This window comes from Petaurus breviceps, unplaced genomic scaffold (assembly GCF_028583685.1).
Source record: "Petaurus breviceps papuanus isolate PSGF00001 unplaced genomic scaffold, PetGlider_PUasm1.0 171, whole genome shotgun sequence".
Taxonomy (NCBI): Eukaryota; Metazoa; Chordata; class Mammalia; order Diprotodontia; family Petauridae; genus Petaurus; species Petaurus breviceps.
Window position 1 is genome coordinate 7,712,279 of NW_027185754.1, and position 23,703 is coordinate 7,735,981.

The 23,703-nt window shown below is 47.4% G+C and overlaps 1 protein-coding gene across 3 annotated transcripts in view; it reads right to left on the reverse strand.

Annotated features, from left to right (window-relative positions):
- Positions 1-23,703, reverse strand: part of ADCY7 (adenylate cyclase 7) — a 120,999-nt gene that overhangs the window by 5,204 nt on the left and 92,092 nt on the right. For 2 of the 3 annotated variants that reach the window (XM_069082524.1, XM_069082525.1), the window contains exons 11-26: positions 23,140-23,328; positions 21,709-21,743; positions 19,970-20,053; positions 17,891-17,966; positions 16,897-16,994; positions 16,110-16,194; positions 15,160-15,294; positions 14,108-14,194; positions 11,018-11,241; positions 9,119-9,212; positions 8,429-8,584; positions 6,919-7,065; positions 5,429-5,536; positions 4,115-4,229; positions 3,409-3,533; positions 1,409-2,475 (exon numbers count right to left, since the gene is read on the reverse strand). In XM_069082524.1, coding sequence (XP_068938625.1) covers positions 2,329-2,475; positions 3,409-3,533; positions 4,115-4,229; positions 5,429-5,536; positions 6,919-7,065; positions 8,429-8,584; positions 9,119-9,212; positions 11,018-11,241; positions 14,108-14,194; positions 15,160-15,294; positions 16,110-16,194; positions 16,897-16,994; positions 17,891-17,966; positions 19,970-20,053; positions 21,709-21,743; positions 23,140-23,328 — 1,905 coding nt within the window. In that variant the 3' untranslated portion in view covers positions 1,409-2,328. Of the gene's footprint in view, positions 1-1,408; positions 2,476-3,408; positions 3,534-4,114; positions 4,230-5,428; positions 5,537-6,918; positions 7,066-8,428; positions 8,585-9,118; positions 9,213-11,017; positions 11,242-14,107; positions 14,195-15,159; positions 15,295-16,109; positions 16,195-16,896; positions 16,995-17,890; positions 17,967-19,969; positions 20,054-21,708; positions 21,744-23,139; positions 23,329-23,703 lie in introns of those variants that run through there. The other variant, XR_011167288.1, reaches the window with a different exon arrangement.

Genomic DNA, 23,703 nt, shown 5'->3' on the forward strand with positions numbered 1-23,703 from the left:
TTGCCCTGCCTTACCCCCTCCAAAAAGACAAAACAACAACAACAACAAAAAATGCAACTGGTTGTAATCCCCCCACCCTCCAAAAGGCAGGGTGGTGCAATGGAAAGAACACAGAATTGAAAGTCAGAGGATCTGTGTTCAAATCCTAGTCCTGGCACTTACTGTGTATCGGACCTTGGGTGCAATACCTCACCTCTGTGAGGCTGTTTGCTAGAATTTGACTAGATAACCTCCAAAGTACCTTCAACTCTAAATCTATAATCCTATAAAAGAACACTGCTGTTCTTAACATCTAAGACACATAAAAGAACATTTCATAAACTTGGATTGTTTCCAAAAGAAGTCGAAGAATCACTCTGGTGTAGAAAAGAGTATGTCTGCATTTCTGTGAAGGAGAATGTTAGGTGGGATATCAGACCAGCACAAAGAGGAGGGAGGATTTCTTCTGGGGGATTCCCCTGCCCGGGTGGCTTGCCTGCTGGGATCTTCCTTTCCATGTTAGCTCTTAAAGCTCTTACTGGCTTCCAGTTGCAAAACAAAGTGGTGGGGGAAGATATTCCTACAGGTAGGTTCATGCTAGATGGCTTTCTCTATGCTACGTATGTACTTTTTCCCTCTGGTCTGAAAAGTAACAGCATATCTAAAAAGCAGATGGTTTCTCATCTACTTTTAACATAAGATTAATGATGTATAATGTGTCTGATACCCATATAATAGACAGATGAGGGACAGGTGGTTGAGTCTAACTTCGCACCTAAAACAAAGGCCTTTTTTTTCCCCTTACCCTCTGATAACGTCTTGATTCATGGGTAAATTGGATTTAAGCAAGGCAGAGCTGCACAAAGTCGTAGGCCTCACTCTCTCCTCCAGAGTCATCACAGTCCAGTGTCAGGACAGAGTCAAAACGACTGGGGATAGCCCAGGATGCAGTGCGTGCTCTTGGCATCTTTGATGTCTGACCAAGCTCTAAGCATTCCACAGCATTTGCTTCAGCTGCCTTCATGGCCATTGGAACAAATTGTGTTTATCCACCCCATTCCACCAGGGGAAGTCTTCACGTGCTTGGGGTGGACACCAGGCTAACTCACCAATGGGCTTGAGACCCCTTGGATTACCCTTGATCTGGGTTAGCCCATTTGCCAAAACAGTTTACCTGGGTGTGGCCACTGCGCATGCTACAGCTTCTTGGAGCCACAGGTGACAGTTGGGTAGAAGAGGTGGACACCAAAGGTGGAAAGCAGCCCTGAAAAGGACTCAGCAGCCATCATACCCAGAGGTACCAGTCCTCCCTGAACACACCCTATATAACCTCTACCTCCTTAGCGAACCCAACTGAAAATGCTTGCAGAGAAAATGTGGTTTTAGAGCCAACGTGACCCTCTTCGATGTATAAAAACTAAACACAAAATCATGGCACTGATTTCTTGGACGTTTAAGTCAGTTTAAAAAGAGAGACAACAGACTTAAAGGTTAATTTTTCCAGCACTAAGAAGTCCTTTCAAAATGTCCCATTAATAATGTATCCACTTAGAACAAACCCATGGGAACAAGGGGAAACAGAAGAACAGCAAATAGGAATGGTTAGTAACGATTTGCAGTAATGTTTCCTTTTAAACATTTACACTCCATTGTTTGAAATCTAGAAATTTAAAAAAAAAAAAGCCAAACGCCTTTAGAGTTTTTGGTTTAGGTTTTGTTCCCCTACTGAACAAAGGTTTTGTCTTGGATGTACAGAACTAAGAGGGATCTCAAACCACCATCAAGGCCTGGCCCTGTTGTTAACTTACTAAGAAAACCAACTGGTGTTCATTCCCATAGTCCTTTCATAGAAGGAGTCAGAGCAGAGCAGAGTCAGTGGCCCATCCAAAGTTTGAGAGAAAATTCATTTTAAAGCAACATTAGTTATAGGAACTGACTATGTCAGATGGTGTCTTTTTGTTGCTATCAGGTCACTGGGTGGCACTCTATGGTGTAACGACTTCCAGGTACAATTACCATCCAAACTCCTGCCTTCTGTCCCAGGAGCAGCTCTCCAAGATCTGTAGCAAGCCAGTGCCAGAAGCTTGGGATCTCCAAGTTGTTGGTACCTCGATGCTGTTGGTACCTCGATGCCTAAGTCTTGAGGAGTTTTTTTTCTAAAAGTCTCAGTACTGTAGTTGGTTTAGGCCAAAAACAGAGTTTCATGTCCAAGAGATGGGAAATTCTTTAAGGCAATTCCAAGCCAAGGACAGAGTAGCTTTTTCTGCCTGTCAAAGTTGCCCATCTATCCTCTCCTTTACTTGCATAAGGAGGGCAAAGTAATTAAACCTCACAATCCAGTGAAATTCCTCAGTTCAGCCCCATCCCTTGGAACTTAGTGGTATCAGTACAGACAAAGTAAGTTCTTAGCTCTCCTTTGCCTTTGACATTGATCAGTCCCCGGCATTCACAAGAATAGCCCAGCTTCTGGAGGATGGTACAGGTCTCCTCAGTAACCTGCGAGGGAAAACAAACCAGAGTCTTTGCCTTTGTGAAAGAAAAAATACATCTCAGAGCAGAGATTACGTACATAATTAGCTTCTACCTATGCAGCTCACAGCACTCAACAGAAGGTATATACAAGCTGCTGTGGACAGGGGTGAACATATAAGTGATGGGCCTCTCTGGACTGTTCCTCAGACAGCAAACAGCCTAACAGTGAAGCCGTCCCAGTGTCTGCAGCTTACAGGGGTCTAGAGCAGGCCCTTTGCTAGTGGAGCTGTTGAGAATCCAGGGCTCTCCTCCGTACTACTAAGTCAGGGACCTCTGGGGGACATACACAGACCCACTGAATGCGAGACACCCATTTATCCATTGAACAGGAATGAATCGCGCCTGTATTATGTGTGTGGCGCTGCGCCAAGCTCTAGGGACTTGATTTGTTTGTTGGAAATGGGAGAAGAGGGTGCACCTGTAATTTCATCAGCATGGGAATTCCCTTCTATCCCTGAAATAACTTTGTATTTATCTTGTACATATTTAACATTCGCACATGTTTTGTCTCCTAACACAATGTAAATTCCTTGAGGGCAGGGATCATCTCATTGCTGTCTATCCCCAGAGCCTAGTACAGTGTCCCACACAACCAAGTGCCTGGTGATTGGGCATAAGAGACAGTCTAAGCAGGGGAGAGAACCCTAAATTATCAGTCATCTGGTCCAACCCACAAAATTTACAAAGGAGGAAAAGCCCAAAGAGATTCAATTTCCTCTACAAAAATGAGGGGATCAAACTCGATGCTCCCTAAGGGCCTTCCCAGCTTAAGGCCAGGATAAGGATGCACCTTGCCCAGGATCACCCAATAGCAAAAGCCAGGACTCCAAACTCCAACTCTGGGATTCTCTCCAGCACGACTACCTGCAATTTCATTAGAAGTTTATTTTTTTTTACCTGGATTTTCCCAAGTTCTCCAGTACTCTCCATTCGGCTGGCAACATTGACTGTGTTTCCCCAGATGTCATACTGAGGTTTTCGTGCACCAATCACCCCGGCTATGACAGGCCCATGGTTGATGCCTGAAGAAAGTATGTCTAGTGAGTTCAGGGGTAGAGACCAGCTTTAGGACTTCTGGACAGAACCATATTGGCCAAGCCTTCCACTGAAAGGAAGTCTTGATGGAAACCAGAAAAATCTATTTCCCAAAACCAAGAAGTACTGTACTGGTCTGAAAATAAGATATATACCTAAAATAATGAGATCTCTTTGGGGGATCAGGGGAGAGAAGTTTTGTACTCTATTGAAAAATAATACCAATGTTAGTTCAAAGTCAAGGAAGGGAAGAACTTCCATCTATAATCAGACCAATATAGTATTAAAATTAATTTTAAAAAATTAACTAAAATCCCAGCTAAAATAAAAATATGGCTTCATTCAGAAGAGCCTCCTAGTCCTTGGAATATTATCACCAAGGAAAACCACCTGGGAATTTTAGAGAAAAAAAAAGTTAAGAGATGACTTTCTATGTCCAGTAAGGCTTAGAAGTGGGTCTTTTTGGAAGCAGGTGATGGGACGTATTACCTGGCTATTTAAGGTTACCCCTCTGCTTCCCTCTACCTCTGTCCACCAGGACCCCTTGACTCTTCTTAGGTGAACTCACCAACGCGGAGGCGAAAGGTGTTGAAGGAGTGTCTGTTGATGCCATCCAGTTTGTTCATCAGAGCAATGCTGTACTCCACCATGATGCCTATGTGGGCATGCTGACGCTCCTGATCCTGACAAAGGCATATATTTCTAGAGCTTATGTGACCCTGGAAAAGTGCTCCTCAAATGGTCCTGATCCTTGCTCACTACTTTCTTTGCTCCCATGCACATCACCTAATGTCTCAAGTGAAGCCTTTCCTGGAAACCAAATGGAGCCAGAGGCACAGCAAAGCTGGGGCAGGTCAATTCTCTGGGGGAGGTATCAAAAAGGAACAGGGGATGAAGAAGAGGGTGCCACGTGTGGTCCTGATTCAGTGTGGGGAGCTTTGTCCCCTGCTTCTGCCCCTGTCCATGCTGCCCCAGAAGACAGATGAAGATGGGAAAACGCTCTCCACTTTGAGGTCATCTAGCCAGGTAGGATGGCAATCCACCCAATGCCTATTAGACCCTTCCCCAAAAGATAAGCCCAAAGGACTCAGACAGTTGCCACTGTCTCCCTTGGGCCAGAGTCCCCACTCTCTACCTCAACAACCTAAAGGTTCAAGGACTAAAGAATGGCTGAATAAATTGTGATGCATCAACACACTGTGATGTATCAACACACAACAAATTCAGTATGTTACTGAACTATTTAAAAATCACAAATGTTAAAAATACAAAGAAATGTTACAGAATGAAGAAAGCAGAATCAGAGCAGCAGCATAGGAAGGCAGCCTGGCAGGGGTCTAACGAGCACTAGAGTCAGGAAACCTAAATTCAAATACCTGTTTTAGCACCAATGCCAGCTAGTCCAAACCTTTCATTCTACGTGATAAGGCCCAAAAAAGTCAAGTGACTTGTCCAAGGTCACAGAATTATTAAGTAGAAACAATAGGACCTACCTAAGAACTATTTATATGACCATATGCTAATCACATTCTCTGAGCTCCCATGTTCTCAGCTGTAAATGGGAATAATTATGCCTCTATTCCTTCACAGTGTTGTTGTAAGGAAATGGTTTTGTAAACCTTGAGAAATGAGTTATTATACTAAACCTACTTTAAAAAAAAAAGACAGAAAATCTAACAGACACAGGAGGAAAAGGCCAGAAAGAGAAAGAGATGTAAATTAGATGCCATTACAATTTGTTGAAATTCTTATATATGGTTTCCTTTTACAAACAATATAGTTTGGGGTTTACAATTCTATAACTGATCTCACTCATTATTATTGTTCATAATTCAAATAACCTATTTTAAGTGATTATACTTTTGATAGTTTGGGGCTGTACCTGGTTATTCTCCTGCCCGGGAGTGAGGCTGAGTCCAGCAGCCGCCATGTAGGTGCTACCAATAGTCTTGATCTTCTCCACCCCACTGAATTTCGGCTTTAGCAGGAGCTGTAGGGAGAAAAGAAAGATAAACGTCAAAGACTCTCCCTAGTGGGAAACCTGGCCCCATCCATGCTCTGTCTTCAGAGGAGCAGAGAGCCAGCCGTCCATGGGCATCACTGGGGCTCACAGCTTCCCAGCTGAAATCCCACTGAATAACTCAGACCCCTCCCTTATGAGAAAGCAATTCTGGACCTCATTCCCATCCCCACCTCCCTATTTGAGTTTCAATGAAAAAAATAAGGAAAAAGCACAGGGAACCCTGGCCTCGCTCAGTCTTCTCCCCACTCTGAAACTCAGTGTCACCAATGTGGAAGACCACCCCTGCGGCTCCCTACTCCCCAAAGCAAATATTACTCCTTGTGAAACATCTGAGACTCTGAAAAGGGAAGGGAATAAGTGTATTAACATGACAACATTCCCCAGGCATTAACTGTAAAGTTGTAAGCTCTGTCCTCGAGGCACTATTAGTAGGTATGATTTGGGGTGAATGATTTCCCCTGCCTGAGTCTGGTTTTTCTCATTTATAAAATATTCTATGGAGATGTGATATTATTATTGGAGAGCTTGATAATAACATCCTTACAGAATTATGGCATATCCAGTCTGGAAATAACTTTAGGGATCATCTAGCCAAGCCCACTCTTGACAAATGAGGGAACAACAGAGAGTTAGCAGTAGCGCTGGGATTCAAACCCAGGTCTTCTGATTGGCAGCTATCACTTGTCTCAGCTTCAATTCCTCTTTCGAAGAATGAGCACAAAAATATTTGCTCCATTTTCCTACCTCATGGGGTTTTGTAATCCCTACAGGAACAAGGCCGCTAGGTGGCGCCATCATGCACAGAGCTCTAGGCCTGGAATCAGGAAGACTCATCTTGAATTCAAATCTGGTCTTAGACACTAGCTGTGTGACCCTAGGCAAGTCACTTAACCCTGTTTATCTCAGTTTCCTCATCTGTAAAATGGGCTGGAGAAGAAATTGGCAGACTAACTCCAGTATCTTGGCCACGAAGACTCCAAGTGGGGTCACAGAGTAGGACATGACTCAACAAAAACAATAAACAGGCTAAAAAAAATGTAGATGGCTCTTTTCTATGGCAAACACTGAGCACCAAGCTGATTCCCATCCCCACTCCCACTCCTTAGGCACCCAAGCATCCATATTGGCCCCCTCTCTCCACTGTCTATGTATATCCTGGCAGAGTATCTTTTAACAGGAATCTGAGCTAAATGGAATTAGGAACCTAAAAGTATTAACACGGCACATGAACACTACATCAAGTATGTCCCAAAGCAAGCATGAATGTGTCTGGTGGTCCCTGCGAGGCACGATCTGTGCCTCTGCTTCCCCCCAGCAGAGTCCCTCCGCTCCCTCAACCTCAGGCCTACCTCGTCAAAGTCTGCGATGATCTCATTTAGGAGCCTCAAGCACTCCAGCCCCTCTTTGTTGACATCACACTCGGTGTAGAACACTTTGAAATCAGGCACAGATGCAAACATGACACACACGCAGTCGTAAGATTGGTGGTACCAGTCCTGAGGACAGCAGGGAGGCGAGAGGGGGGCTTTACTTCCCACCCCCTACCCCTGCCCTACTGAGCCCAATAGCCAGGCCCAGGGGGACATTGGGACTCAGGAACCCCCCCCCAGGCTGGCGCACATCAGACCATCAGGAACCTTCTTGGAAAAACAAGGAGATGCCCTGAGAGGACCTCTGGCCCGAGCACTAGGCCCCAGGTCTTTGATGATCCTAAGCAATGGTCATAAAGCTCCCTGTGCCTCTGTTTCCACATCTGTAAAATGGGAATGTGGCTTTGCTTAGCTCATAGGGTAACAGTAAAGATCAAAGATGCTAACACAAAGCACAGGCCACAGCTACAAGTCTCAGGCACATTTGTTCTCACTGGTACTGGGATCACTCAGCACCGTGTGGACGCCCTGCCCTGCAGTGGGCACAGAGGAATCCCAAAGGTCCCATCACCATCTGGCAGCAGGTGAGGGAGCTGTTTGGGGGACCTCCAGGCAGGTGTCCTGGGACACAGGAGGAAGAGCTCCGCTCCCAGAGCCCAAAGACAGCCACTCAAACCCATCTGTTAGCTGGGAGACTTGGGGAAAATGATGTTCTCTTTCTGAGCCTGGGATCTTAATGGATAAAATGAAGATGGTGATATCTCCTCTCGCAACACCACAGGATATCTTTTTCTTTCTTTTTCTTAGTAAGCAAAGTACTTTGTGAACCTTAAGGTACTGCAGAAATGTCAGCTATTCTTAGCAGAAAGGGTGATAATGTTGGTGATGATGATGAGATACCAGGGTTCTGAGAGCTGGGCCTTCATTTTCCTCTTTGTGCTGGCGTGGATAGAGGGCAGGCCTTGAAGCCAGCCCTATTTCTGACATGGACTAGCTGCCCTTTCTGACAACAAGTTTCAGAGAAGGTGCCTCTGCACCGGCAGAGGGAGTCTCCTCATCTGGAAGGGTTGCTTATGTCAGCGAGATCCCAAGCCCACGCGCTCTCTCTCTCCTGTGTCAAAGCCTTCCTGCAGCCTGTGGCCCAGGACACCTGAAATGCGGCCCTTCCAGCCAGGCTTCCCGGAAAGATCATCACTTTGAGAAACACAGAAGCCAGAGCTCCCTCCCTCCACTTCTCAGCCTCTCGGGTGTCAGTGGGGCTCAGGAAGGAAGATGGGGCGTGAGACTCCTTTATATGGGACAAAAGGCTCCTCTGACTGATAGAAGGGGCATGTGGGTGGGCCAGCCTGGGAAAACAAAGGGCTCTGACCTGGGCCTGGAGCCTGGGGACCACCAGCATCAGGGCCCACCTCAGAAGACCCTCAACAATGAACAAATCTGTAATTTGCCAGCAGGGTGACTGCCGCCCACCCCCTGGTCGTGCCCGCACCTCAGTGAGCTTGTCCCCGATGAAGTGTTCAGCCACGTGGGTAGGGAGGACATTCTCCAGCAGCAGGTGATTTACGTTCTTCATGGTTTCAAATTCTTCCTGTTCCTTCTTAAATTTGTTCTTCCACAGGCAGTCCAGGCGGTAGTAGTAGTCGATCTGCAGAAAGGCCCAGGAAACAGCACCTTCTGGTTCAATGTGCTCCACCCCAGAGTCCCAGGGAAGCCAGGGAGCCCCACCGGGAGACAGGGAGAGAAGTGGCAGCCCCACCCAGAGTCCCCAGTCTGAGAACACACAACGTCCCTTCCCCAAAAGGCGTCCCCACCACCCATCTAACAGGGGGATAAAGGCCACGAATGGGTACATTCACATGAGAAACTGGGACAGAAAAATGATGGCAGAAAAGGTGCTACTGAGCCAAGAATATCCTTTCTAAATGTTTAAAACAATATAGCTACCCCACAAGACATACACACACATATCCAGATGTCAAAAACACAGGCACTTTGTCACCAACAATTGGCTAGGACTGTCCTGCAAGCCACCCCCCACTACAGGAGTCTCCCCTTTTTTATTCCAAATCTGAGGCAATACCTGCAGCCCCAACAGCTCCGAAGTGGGGGAGAGGAAGGGAGGCAGAAGGAGGGGAAAAGGGACACTGATGCATCCTGGGGTTTTGCAAACTGTACCTACCTGTTTTGACAGCAGGATAAGGGTAAAATAAAACAGGATCAGGTAAAAATTGATCATTATTTTCGGGTCTTTCATAAATCGTGAAGTTGGGCCACTGGATACAGGGCAGAAAGAAGAAAACAAATATTCATTAAGTGCCTGCCATAGAGTAGGCTCTATTATTTCATATGATCCTCACAACCGTCCCATTTTACAGTTAAAGAAACTGAGGCACAAAGTAGATAAGTGACTTGGCCAGAGTCACACAGCTAGTAAATGTCTGAGACTAGATTTGAACTCTGCTCTTCCTTACTCTAGGCCTGGCGGTCTATCCACTGGGCCACCTAGCAACTCTCGTGTACAGCTTCAGTGAGCAACTCATGTTCCCTCCCTACAGGGCCTCAAAGCTGTGTTAAAAAAAAAGAAAGAAAGGGTTGGGTTAGGGTGTGTGTGTTGTGTGTGTGTTGTGTGTGCGTATGTGTGTGTGCGTGTGTGAGCGCGTGTGTGTGTACCTCCACAGAAAAGTTCTGATGTGCTTCATAAATATTCATAGAGGTCGCTACCACCAGAGATACACACAAAGCCAGCCAAACTGCCCAACAGATAAATTACATATTTATATTTATCATATTTATTTAATGCTTTCAAGTGCATGAAGCCCTTTTCTCATAATAATCCACAAATATTCTTCCCATGTTATAGATGGGGAAAAGTGAGACTCAGGAGCAGGACTGTCCCAAGGTCACCTAGGAGGCATCAGAGTTGGGATTCAAACCTAAGTCTCCCAAACCCCCCAACTCCCACTCAGAGACACTTCTGCTTAGATATAGATAATCGCTCAATTTTGATTTCAAGAAGCCCTGACCCACACATATTCAGCCTGCCCCTGGGTTTCAGCCCTTAGGGGGTCAAGTCCTCCTCTCAAAAGCTAGAGAGCCAGTCCCAGGGAATCCTCTGAAGGCAAACCCCATGGGTACCTCATTCCCAAACCTGGCCTGGAAGTATGCTCCTAGGAAGATAGACATAAGTGGTGTTTTCCTGAAAACTGATATGTGGACTACCACTACTACTGCCATTCACCCATCTCCCTGGAAAGCAGGAACCCAGCAGGTACCAGAAGGAGCTGGGGGCCCGGAAGTAATAGTGGTGGCTACCAAGATGCTTTTCCTGGCCCAGGCTGGGAGTAAGAATATCAGCACCTCCACTCCCTTACCCACTCCTTAAATCTATTTGGGCCAAGGAGAGCCCCAGCAGCCCCACCAGAGGGCTGGAGGATGGACATCCACTCCACCAGAACCCAGGAGGAAACTCAAAACACTCCACAGGCCTAAGTGCTAGACTGCGAAAACAGGGAACTCATCCTTTCTCAGCCCCTCACTAGTTGGGGGAAGCAGCATTAGAATCAGATCTGGATTCAAGATGCAGCTGTGAACACAAGCAAATCACCTCCCCCTCTCTGGGCTCCAATTGCCTCATTTTTAAAATAAGAGGTTAGAATAGATGTTCCCTAAGGCTCTCAAGTTTTAAGCTTTGTGATTTGAATAATTTGGGGTAAATTTCTTATCCCCTTGGGCCTCAGTTTCCTCCATGCATAAAATGGGGAAAATGCCACCTGCCACCTTATAGAATTTCACACCCAAATGAGATTGCGCTTTTAAAAGCAGAAATGATTATACACATGTAAGGATAACAATTTGTGTTATTAATCACTATACTGGTTCAAAACTAGGCTATCCCCAAATGTAGGTTATACCTTTAAAAATGAAAGCTCCCTTAAAAGAAGAAAGGATTTAAAAAGATCTAGGTACATACTGGGGGAAAAAAAACCCACCTCAAATATAGGCCACCTTCAGGTCTTAGACACACCACAGGTGCCCATACATAGATGAACAGAAGCCAAGAAAGGGAACTTTTTCAAACCTGGATGAGTTTAGGTGAGAGTGTGACCCGCTGTTCCAAGTGAGGTTACTGAGTCTGGCCCGATCTATGCCTAGGATTTTGCTCCAATCCACAACCGGGTCAGTGTTGAAGATGATGAGATAGGCGATGACAGAGGCCGTCAGCATCACCACCTTCAGCTCCAGGCTCATCCGGAGGAACATGGAGCAGGCGATGAAGGCCAGGAGACAGCTGTAGGCATAGTACTAGGAAGGGAAAGGAGGGCTCAGGGGCAGGGCTGACACAGGCCGCCAACAGCACACAGCACAGGGAAGCTATCAAATCCAATTCTCAGAGCTCTCCACCGCCATAAAATAAATCTTCCCCCCCTCCCTGCTCCCACTTATTAGGGCCAATCCCAATGGCTCTCTCTCTTCCACTGTCTAGATAGTGAATGCGGTCTCTTCTAAAGGACCTGTGATTTGGATTCAGTAAGCATTCCTTAAATGCCTACTAAGTGCAAGGAACTGCAAAGACAAACTTAACTGGGCATGCAAGGACAGAAACAAAGAGGGGAAAGGGATGCAAAATGCAAGTGGAAAATCAAGAAAGGCTGCCTGTAGGAAGAGACCTGAGCTTAGCCTTGAAGAAAGATGCCAAGAGGCGCATGGACAAACCACAGCCTAGAAAGCAGACTGTGTAAAGTGAGGCAGTGTGATCTACGGTCAGACCTAGACCAGGGCCATACTGCGAAGGTCTTTAAACGCCAAGCAGAAGAGCTAATACTTTATCCTAGAGTTAACAAGGTTCTTGAGCTGGGGAGAGGCGAAGTCATTCTTGTGCCATAGCAAGGTTATTCTGGCCAGCCAGTGGAGGACGGCTTGGGGAGAGGAGAGAATTCTGGGAATCCAACTAGGAGGGGGCTGCAACAGGCCAGGTGAGAGTGATGCAGGCAGGGAACAAGGAGGGATGGGGTATATGTGGGGAAAGGGAGAGAGACACAAGAAATGTCACTGAGGCCAAATCAACAAGAACTGAATGGATACAGGAGGAGGGGAGAGAGGGTAGAGGGGTATGACTGATGCAGGGCTTAAAGTCCCAGCACCAGAACACCTGGGCTGAGTTTGGGCAGGGCGGCGGGGAGCGAACACAGAGCAGCAGGGATGTCTGAGCACTGACACCTCAGGACCAGCACTGGCTTCTTCCCTCTGCTGTTCCATCTCACAGGTTACAAGGACTCTGGGAAGGAGCTGGACAAAGCCACAGGTGCTGTCTGTTCCAGGGCCTGGTGGTGATAGACTGGAAGCATGGTCCCGGGGGGATGACTAGGAATTCCCACAACCCCCCCCCACCATGGTTGCGGTCTGTGAGGGGGGGGGGGTGGGAAGTCAAGAGAGTGGAAAATGTTGAGGACTTGGGAAACCAGGAATGTGGGAAAAGAAAACAGTGAGTGAGGGACTGAACTTACTGGCCACAGTTGTGAGGAAATGAAAATCAGGACAGAACAGAGAGAAGACAAAAGGAGGAGAGGACATTGCTGAGAGATGGGCACTGAGGAAGGATCTGGAAGAGGCCTGGGGAACATGGAGGATGCCAACCCCTCCTCCCGGCCCCACAAGCCTTTAGGAGGAATGGGCTGCTTTGGAGATGCACCAGAAGATAGAAGGAACCTTCCAATGACATCACAGGATAATCAGTCTAAAAGCCAGGACTCCTGGAGCGTATCTGGTCTGACCCATTCATGTAGAGCTGAGGAGCCAAGGACCAGAGAGGTCAAGAGAATTCAAACTCAGGGCTTCTGACCAGACCCTGAGCTCCTTCCATTACACCACAACTGAGGAAGCTTCACAGACAACACAGAAGGAATTCAGAGCAGAGGAGGAGAGTGACTGGAAGGCCAGGGCTGAGATCACTACAGGGGCAGGGGGCAGCCTATGGGAGTAAGACAGTGGCTGCTGCTCCCCTCAGAGCTGAGGCTAGAGTAATCTGGCAGCCCATAGGATATCTGGACACTCAGACCAAACAGTCCATTTTGAATAGGGGAATAGGTTAGGGGAGAATAAGGGTGGAAATTCAGGGCTTGGAGAGGGAATGGATTGGATAGATGACAGATGCTGGAAGGGACCACAGGATGGAAAGCATCCCCCCATCACTGGGGGCCTGGGACAGAGCCTTAGGGGCCACCTACCACAGCTAGGGGTTGGGAGATGATATAATCCAGCAAAGGAGAATGAGAGGGGATGGTGCAATAGGCAGGGGATGAAATCCAGGAGAGAGCGGCAGCAGGAAAGCCCAGAGGAGAGCATCCCACAGGAGAGAGCAATGGTCAACACTGCCCAAAGTTAAAGGGAACTCAAGAAGGGCGAGGGAAGGGAATGAGCAGCTATTAAATGGCGATAGGCACCAGGCACTGTGCTAAATGCTTTACAGACATGTCATCAGATTCTCCTAACAACCTTGCAAAGTCGGTGCTGTTGTCATCTCCATTTTACACCTGAGAAAGCGGAGGCAGACAGCACTTGGCCAGCACACCAGCCCACAGCCATTGACCAAGGCCAGGCACAAGCTCGGGCCTTCCTGACTCTGAGGCACCACATCATCTGGACCCACTGGACTCAGCAACTGAAATGAACTGTCACCTGGAGAGACCAGGGTCAGACAAGATTGCAAGGGGGTAGAGAAGCAAACAGGAAGTGAGGAAATGTAAGCAATGAATCTAATCAGCTTTTTCTAGAAGTCTGGATGTGAAAGGGAAGCAAGGTATTCTATGTGACTAATCCCAGTTTTGTCTGCAAGTAGCTGCGTGATCACAGGTAGAACGATTCCTCTCCCCAGGCCTCAGTTTCCTCCTTTGTAAAATGAGGAAGCTGACCTACCTGGTCTCGAGGGTTCCCTTATAGCTTTGAAGTTTCATGTTCAAGAAACTGTCTATCAATTTTGGTATTATCAATACTGTCTTTAACTGTGGGTGTCTGTAGGTTCTGCTGCTGTCCTATGAGTGAGAGCTGATTGTACTTTGCAAAAAGTAGTGAGCGGCAGCCAGAGGATCAGGAAGACTGAGCCATGGGGTCTTCAGTTGGAGGGTGTGGGATCCAGAACCCCATTCAGGGTGCACTGCCCAACCCTACTCACCGGAAGGACGGGACACTGGCCACCGATGCTGTTCCCCCAGCTCAGCTCAGTAGAGTTCCCACAAAGTTCCCCCAGGGGTGTCAGTAACTGTGGAAGACAGCATTGCTTTAGGATGGAATCCCCTGAAGGGCCTTAGGCTGGTACTTACTGATGGTTCCTGCTCATACCATGAAGGCCAGGACTATGAAGATCCTAACCTGTTAATGTTCTTTCCTCAACTCTCACTGTGAACTTAAAGTCAGACTGGCATAGTGCAAAGGCCCCTTTCTGGACCAGGGACTCAAGGCACCTAAATTCTAGCCCAGGGTTTCCCATTTTTCCATGATATCGCCTAGAACAACTCACTCCCTCTTTCTGCGTTTCAGTTTCCTCTTTACAATCATGAGGTTGGACAAGATGGTGTCATCCTATATTCTGAGGTCCCTTGAAGCTCTGACATTCTGCTTTCTATGTTTACATTCTATGGCTCCAAGAATACGTCCTTATAAGCTATAATAGCAAGGGTGTCTCTGGGGATGTTTAACAACTGATGGGGTGGGAGGGAGAGAAATGTACACAGGACAAACTTTTAAGTTTAATGTGCATTATTGATATTTTCCCCATCACTTTAAGTCTAGAAAATCAAAAAACAATAAATAAATAAAGCCTTGACTTGCAGCTGTCAATGGAAGAATGCTCAGACTGCAAACCTAACATGGAGTTCTCAGAAGTCAGTCTGAGCCAACTCTGGCACACCCCTGCCAAGAGCCTGTGTCAGGGGGCAGCACAGAAGGCAGGGAACCTGCCCTTGCCCCTTGCTGACCCTTCCCTGAGGAACAGAAGCAATCGAGCCTCTGGAAACCTCAGCCCACAGCCCCAGCAAAGCAGTATGTCCTCTGGAGAAGCAAGCTCTGGCTGCTGGATTTAGGGTCACCAGCCCAGAACAAGTCCCCAGACTGCGACGTTCCTGAGAAGCAGACATGGAGACACTGCTGTCACTGCAAGGGGAGGCTCTGGGCACCAGGCACTGGAGCGAGGCACTGGACAGACTCTAGATAGCAGACAAGACCTACCAGATTCACGATGGCCACAGTCAGCAGGCCACCGATGGTCAGGACAGCCAAGGACAGTCTCAGCAGTGGTTCTGTCTCCACCTTCTCAGAGATGGTCCTGAGGGCGCGCAGACACGCCCACTCTGGGCAGCACCTCTGAGACACAAGCAGAGGAGGAGATGGCAAGGCCATCCAACAGGGAACACCCCAATGAGGTTGGAGGGGGGGCGGCAGAGAAGCCTGGATTAGGCCAGAGACTGAGGAAGGAGTTTCTGCCCTCAGGGAACCTCCAGGGCTGCAGGTGAGATAAGCCCTCCCCCCAGGGAGCCCTTGGTATGATAAGAAGATCTATAGCTTCCCATCCTGGTTTTAGTCTTTTTGAAGAATCAGCTCAACAAACATTTATTAAGCACTTACTGTATGTCAGGCACTGGGCTAAGAGAAAGGATGTATGCACAGAAAAGACATGACTATGTAAAGAATCATAGACTCAGAGCTTTAAGGGACCTTGGAGGTCAAGTCTACCCCCTTCATTTTACAGAGGAGGAAACTGAGGCACAGAGAAATTGAATGGGACCAGTGTCAACACAGCTATTAAGGGCAGAGTAAGGATTGGAACTCAGGTCTTCCTGACTCCAAGTCCAGCACTCTATTCAACCTGAGTAACAAAGAAAGCTTCTTAGAAGGAAGGAAGGTCAGAGCTACCTGGTGAAGACAGGCTGAAGGTTCAGGACAAGAGTGCCTCCTGATCCAGGCCAGAGAAGAGAGAAGCAGGACTGTCCATCAGCCCACAGCCAGTGCCAGTCCATAGGAAGGGGCACTGAATGGTGCCCCAGAACACATCAGCACAAGCCCTCAGTATGCGGACAACCACAGTGCCAGTGCTGGACTGTCACCCAGAGCCAGTCCGTCAGCACCCAGAGGGACGAACCACATAGGAAGAATTTAGCAGGAAGCGTTCAGACACTCACCAGGAAATCATCGGCAAAACATGCCCCCAAGGCCAGCAGTATCACACAGGCCACGATGCCAAAGGAGATCCCCATTTTTGCAGTTCTAAAGGCAAAGAGACAAACATGCTGCTGGGTCAGAGAGCAACTGACTAGGGCCTAGTCACTAGGCCATCCCTCAGTGACCTGAAACAGTCTGAATATTAAGACTGATATTGAGAGAGAGACAAGGCCATTTCCATCTGCTCTCTCAGTCTGGTCTTTCCCCCTCTCCAAGTCCAAGCAACAAGAAATGTTTTCAACTCAGACATGAGACATGCGAATAACACACATTATTCCTCTAAGATATATGGGTAACTATGTCCATCACACTTTTCCTTCTGGCCAAGTCCACAAAACCTCCCAATCCCTCACTGCACCCCACAGCCCTCTCCTAGGGCATGGCCAGAGAGTGCTGGCCCTTGGAGGCACTGTCACCCTAGTCAAAAGTCAGCACTGGGCCCCAATAACTTGGCTTTAGCTTTTATTTTGGGGGGGCCCCATGGGCTTTTGCACCTAATCCCAGGTCCTGTGAGTATGTCCCATGGTCCCCTGGGAGCGTAAGACAGGAACAGCCAGAGATGAGCTTGGAATGTTGGCCTGTAAGTCAGGAGATGCAAGTTCTAACCCAAGCCCCACCACCCACTCTGGCCAAGACCTTTCCTCTTCCTTCCAGGGCCTCAGTTTCTTCCTATATTTAATTAGGAGACCCCCTCCAGCTCTGCCCATTCCGATGGGGGCCCAGGACCCTCAAATCGCCCGTACTTACGTGGGTATCACTAAGGTGTGGATAAGCAAGAGACAAAAGAAGACAAGGCCAGCACAGGCAAAGTAATTACGAACCCTGGGGACGGGCATGGTTCGGTACTGAAAGAGAAGGGCCAAGGTTAAGGAGACAGAGAACAGTAGGCCACCCCACAGAGTGGTCTGTCAGCCAATAAACACTGATTAGCAAACAAATAAGGGTGCCTGCTGGGGTCCCTCTGCATGAAGCAACCCATCTAGTCACCCTACCAACTCCTAGGGAGAGAAGCTGGGGGAGACCATCCCACTCGAACAGTAAAGGATTCAAAACCAAAGACCAAAACATAAGACCAAAGAGAGCATGGCTGAAGCAGGAGCAGACATAATCCACAAGCCACCTCTGCAGAACTTTGGATTTCGTACATTTTGGACAAGTAGGCTTGACTTCCTTAAGACACAGTATATGATTAGAGAAAAGGTAAGCAATCTGCAGAAGGCATAGGTTCAGATCTAAATATCATCACTTACTATGTCTGTGCCCTAACACAAGCCACTTAAGCTTTCTTTGCTTTCTTAGTTTCTTTATCAGTAAAATAAGGGATGATCTCTGAGGTTTCTTCCGGTGGATCCCAAGGAAGGCCAGATGCAGGCTACGGCCACTGGCAGTGGAGAACCTCAAAACGTGGCTAGTTTCTGCAGTCTTTCTATGTCCTCTATTCACCTCCCACACTTGGCCTGTGCTCTATTTCCATTGCTTAAGGTGTAAACACGTATCAGGTGGGGTGCTCCCCTCTTAATAATGGAATTGAGGCTGGAGGAAGAAGAATGGGGTGGGAGAGGAAGGGGAGGAACAAGTAAAAACTAAAGAAAGTTCCCTGATGGTGGAAGTTTAGGTGGGAGAAGAAGGGAAGGAGCCTGTAAAAACTAAAGAAGGTTCTGCAATGGTGGAAGTTTAGACACTGGCCACACAACCCAATGTGACCGCAGCAGGTCTCCTAGGCTACACCACCCCCACTCACCTCCTTCTCAAAGCTCTTCTCCACAAAGAAGGTCCCAATGGTATAGAAGTCCTCAGAGTTACCGCAGCAGCAAGGTCTGTGTGGGCACAAGTGTGGGCACAAACACAAGACTCAGGGCGCTCCTGGCTGGGGTGGAGCGATGGGGACGTGGCTAGAGGCAGGGCTCTGAGGGAGGCGCTGGAAGCGGGTCAGGAAGGGCTGAGCTTTAGCTTTTGCTCTGCTGTTCATTTCTCACATAACTTGTGTTGTGTTGTTTGGTCATTTCAGTCATGTCCGACTCTTTGTGACCCTATTTAGGGTTTTCTTGGTAGAGATACTGGAGTGGTTTGCCATGTCCTCCATCTCATTTTATAGATGAGGAAACTGAGACAAACAAGGCTAAATGGCTTACTTACATAGCTAGTTCTGAGGCCAGATTTGAACTCAAGTCTTCCTGACTCCAGACATGGCTCTCTATGCACTGGGCCACCTTGCTGCCCTTATATATAAACTCAGACAACTCATTTCCCCTCCCTCAGTTTCCTCATCTGTAAACAGGAAGGTTGAATCACAAGGCCTCTAAGGTCCCTTCCAGGTTGAGAGCTATAATCCTATGAATTCACGCCCCTATCTACTTCAATTTCCTACCCTCAGAAAATAAGGGGTTCAACTTGATAACCTCTAGTCATTTCTGATATTCCATGTGGATAGGAATCTGAAAGCTGTAAGACCACACCCATGACAGGCTCAAGAATCATGTGTCAGAGTGGATTGGGTGGAGGCTAGAAAACAGAAATGAACAGAGTCGAAGGAAAAAGAATTAGAAAATCTACCCTCCACAGTCTCTAGAGCAGGAGTGGGGAACCGTAGGCCTCAAGGCCACGGGAGGCCATCTAGGTCCTCAAGCATATTGAATTCAGTCAAAGGGCTGTACTTGAGGACCTAGAGGACCTCAATGCCACAGGTTCCCCACCCCTGCTCTAAAGTATCTGGGCTTGGCTTCTCCTGGTCTAAATGGCACCAATCTGCTATTTCCCAAGAGCCCGGATCATGCTTTCATAAATGATGATGATGATAGCATTCCTATACAGCTTTCTATGGGCTATGCACAGTGCTAAGCATTTTACAAATTTACCTTCACAAATATTATCTCATCTGATCCTTGCACCAACCCTGGGAGATAGGTGCTATTATTACCTTTTTTTCTCACAGCTGAAGAAACTGAAGCAAACAGGGGTTAAGTTATCCGTTCAAGGTCACACACTTAGTAAATGTATAAAGCTGAATCTGAACTCAGGTCTTCTGTCTGGACTCCAGGCCCAGCACTCTATCAAGTGCTTGGGTCAGGACTCTAGGATAAGTTAATTTCATCCCTTCCTTGCTCTGCCACATCAGTCTCAAAATACCACAGAAAATCAGTATCAGAGAAAGAAGCACAGGCTCTCAATGTGCCCAGCTCCACAGCGCCTAAAACAGCCTTGGAAGGAAGGCAAGTCAAAATCCTCCTGTACTAGGAAAGACACTGCTCCTCCCCGAGGCAGACACAGCCCATCCACTCCTAGCTAGGACAGAACCACCAGACACACGATGAGCCAGAATCCATCCTTAGATCCAAAAGACAAAGATAAAACAGGCCCCAGAGAAAAGGGAGAAAAGAAAGATGAAAAAAGACGCAGCAAGGAGGAAAAGAGAACAAAGAAACCAAGACTGAAGGGTGAGGACTAGCTTCCCTAGAAACAGGAGCTTAGGTCACTAGTTTCAGCCCTAAAATTACAGGGTAGAGAATGTCTCCAGCCCATTGGGACAGGCTGGTGTAGGAGACAATACTGGATTTGGAATCAGGAAGACTGAAATTCAATTCTCACTTCAGACACTTACTAACTGTATGACCCTGTGCAAGTCACTCTGGGCTCCAGTTTCCTCATCTGCCAAATGATGGAGTGGGACTTGATGGCCTCAAAAATCTCTTCTAGCTCTTGATCTATGCATTTGATATTTCTGTATTTAATTTAGGATTCGGTTTCAAAAAGATTTTATTCTACTGGCCCAGCTATTGAATTGGCTCCTTTTGGGGGAGGGGGACATCCATAATTGTCTCACCTGGCCAAGCTGAGCCCTTCAATGGCCAACATCAGTTCTTCATCATAGGCATCCTCCTCAGCCTTCCCCCTTGGAGACGTATTTCTGAAATGAGACCCACCATTCTGCTCCTGGTCCTCCCCTGGCCGAAGGCACAAGTGAGCACCCAGAAGGACCTCTCATACCTCCCACCACCAGGTCAGGCAGCCTTGCCCAGTTACAGAGGGATGGATGAGATGACCTGGCAGGCCTGTGTCTCATTGGCCTTGTTGTTTGGGTTTGTTCTGAAGTCAGTAAGGCTTTCCTGGGTTGAACAAAGAGCAAGAAGAGAATGAAACAACCCAAGACTTCCTTAGAAAGTGGGGACTGTACCTACTTTTCCTCTCTGCCACAAGTCCCCAGGGCACAGGAATAGGATTCTCCTGGATTTAAGGGCATCGAATGTGTCATTTTTCTGTCTTTGTAACCTTAGTGCTTGGGCTCAGTGTCTGGCATACAGCAGGCACTTAATAAGCAAACACTTATTGGTTAAATGATATGCAATGCCTGGTGGCCTGGAATAAATGCTAGATGGCCACTGGATCACCACCAAGGATGGAGTGGCCCCAGTCCTGAACACCTGGAACAGGAGAGAGGAAATGGGCGATATAATCCCTGCCCTCGGAGCTAATGGGAAAGGCTGAAAACAGAGAAAAAATCCCCACATGCAGAAAAGTGCCGTGTTAATTACAGCCATATGTTCAGCAACAAACTCAGTCAACATTTGCCAAGAGACGATTATATGAGGGCTCTGTATTAGTAATGAGCAGTGTGTCTGTGTCTGTGTGTCTGTGTGTGTGTGTGTGTGTGTCTGGTGTGCACATGTGCACACATGGATGCTAGGAGTATTCTAGAACAGCCAGAGCTTTGGGGAATTAGAGAAAACTTCCCAGAGGGAGTGAGCTGAAAAGCCACATGGAAAAGGAAAAAGAACACTAGACTCAGGCGTTAAAAGCCCTAAGTTTAAGCCCTATCTCCCACATAACTAACTAAACAGGATCTGAACCCAGGTACACTGACTCCAGAGCCAAGGGACTTGGGTTTAAATTCTGCCTCAAATGTTTATTCTTTGAATAACCTTGTACAAGTCCCTTAAACTTCTCTGAACCTGTTTCCTCATTGGTACAAATGAGGGGGTTGGGCTATGTAGCATTTGAAGTTCCAGCTGTAAACCTTTGATTCTGTGATCTAGATACTTAAAGGAATACTCTAGTGACATTGAGGCTCAGTTTTCCCAATCTAAAAAATGGGCATCCTCCACCAAAATTCTCTTTGGGGGCCTCACTGTGGCATGGAGCTAACCCTGAGCTCTCAAAAACTCTGCCAGCAATTCATAAATGATGACAAGTCCTATTGAGCCGAAAAACATTCTAGCACAGGCCCAGTGATCCAACCTATGTGTCTGGCACCCAAGGACCAGAAATTTGGCCAATAAGCATGGTGATGTTTTGTTGTCCTGAGCACCTCACAAAGATCATCTAAGGCATACAGGTAAGTATCCTGTGTGATCTGTGCTGAAAGAAGGGATGACCATACACAAAATCAAAGCCTTGAAGGGTCACTGATGTCAAACTGGGAAAATGCACGGCCTCCTTCTTAAGGACTTTGGGAGGGAAGCGCTTTGGAAACTTTAGAGTGCTAACAGAAAAATGACAGCTAGTATTTGGAAGAGAAGGGAGGAACTTGGCTTGACAGAGGGAAGAAGTGAGAATTAAACATACCTGTCCGCATCCCGGTGACGCCGTAAGGGGATTGCCTAAAAGGAGGCAAGAAATTGAAACTGAAGATGATTTTCACAGCATAGTGATAACATGACAAATCCTGATTTGGGCTGCCTGGTGAAACCTGGACAGCATTGCCCATTCCCATGAACCAAGAACCAAGGTAAACTGAAAAACACCCAAGGCAGGCCAGGAGAAACAAAGTCTTCAAACAGACCCCAAACCTCCTACAGTACAATAGGGGTGCCATCCAAAAACCACAGGGGCACAAGACAGCAAGACTGCACTATGTCACGATGACTCAGCCTCTGCTACGTTCAGCCTCCTAGATAAGTCAACCTACTTCTACCCCAACTAGGATGAACAGTGCCAGATTGTGATGTCTGCAGATGTTCGAGTTTGGGCTCTGTGACTTACCTGGATAACCTGTGAGCCTCAGTTTACTCATCTCTCAGAGAAGATGATATATATCTGCCCTCACATAATCCCAGAACTGTTGTGAGGATCTAACAAGATCTCAGATGCAATAACACCGTAAATGGAAAAGCACCAAAAAAACATGAAGTGAGTAAGGAAACCCTCTGAGGATGACCAGGTGTCAGTCCCCAAAACCCTCCATACCCCACACATTGCATTAGCATTGCACCCTGGGCCCAGAAAAAGCATAGGGCAGTGTTAGCAACAGTACTGGAATGCAAAACGAAATGTCCAGACAAATATTTCAAAGCAAATCAATGAAAGTCATTAACGCTATTGCCAACTTTGCACTTCTTTACGTGATGTCTGCTGGAAGGTAAGCTCTGGGACAGCAGGGACTGGTTTTGCATGTTTGTCTTTGTGTCCCAGGACCTAGTACAGTGCCCAGTGCCTTGCTGAAAGGGGCTTAATAAATGCTTGAACTGAATTATTTCATTTCATCTTCATGTTACATCCATGAAGTAGTGAAGACAGAAATTACTCTCTTCATGCTAAAGGTGGGGAACCTGGAGTTCAAAGCTCAAGTCTCCCTTCTGCAGGAGACCTTTTTGGGTTCCCTGCTCTCCCCACCCCTCATTAGTGCCTTTACCTCTTGGATTCCCATCTTTCTACTCTGTGTACACCTTGTATGTGCCTAAGTATTTATATGGTGTCTCTCCAATGAGGAGACATGGCATTTGAGCGTAGAGACCTTGCTGCCTTTCTTTGTATCCCCAATGTGTAGCACAAAGTTAGCACTTAATAAATGTTTGATGAGACTGGCCAAGGTAACATCACTGGGTAGCGTTAGAATTAGAACTCGGGGCTCCTGGCTCCTTGTCCCACGGTTCTTCCCAGCACAGCATAAGTCATATGGCAGGACACTAGTTGCACAGTTGCCAAGTCTTTGAGTTTTGGTGAAAAGCGGATGTCAGAGAACAGGAGAGAGGAGATGAAAGTTTGCACAGGTCTCACCTTTGGTCGCTTCACTTTGGGGATGAGGATGTCAGTGCTTAGACTCTCCCTGTGATTGAGAGACGCAAAGGGCCGGGCTGCTCCCCAAGACTCCAGGTACCGGGTCATTCGGACAGAGGCTCTCATCTTCAGGGCATCATTGGCTCTTGGCTTTGAGAGGTGATGACTGGGTGGCTGCTGTTGTCGGGACTGCAAATGCAAAAACAAAATCATGCCACTCAGGAAGCATGACTGTAAAAGTCACTGGCAAAGAAAAATTAATAAAGATTCCCACAGCTGTCAATTATGACCCTTATGGGGGTCTGGGGTGCTCTGAAGAGCTAGCTCACAGAAGGCCAAGTTCAGCCCCTCCTTTGAGCACCAGCATCAGGCCACATTCTCTCCAATCCAGGAGACAGAGGCTGATGTGAGGAATTTATTTCCAGATGCTATAAATCTCCTGCAGCATCCTCCCTGAGCCTGGGCAATGACCTCTGGAGCCTGTGAATAAATAACTGCCTCCTCCCCCTTCCCCCCTCCCCCAACCCCAGATACTCAAAACCACATGTAAAAGAAGGTGAATCC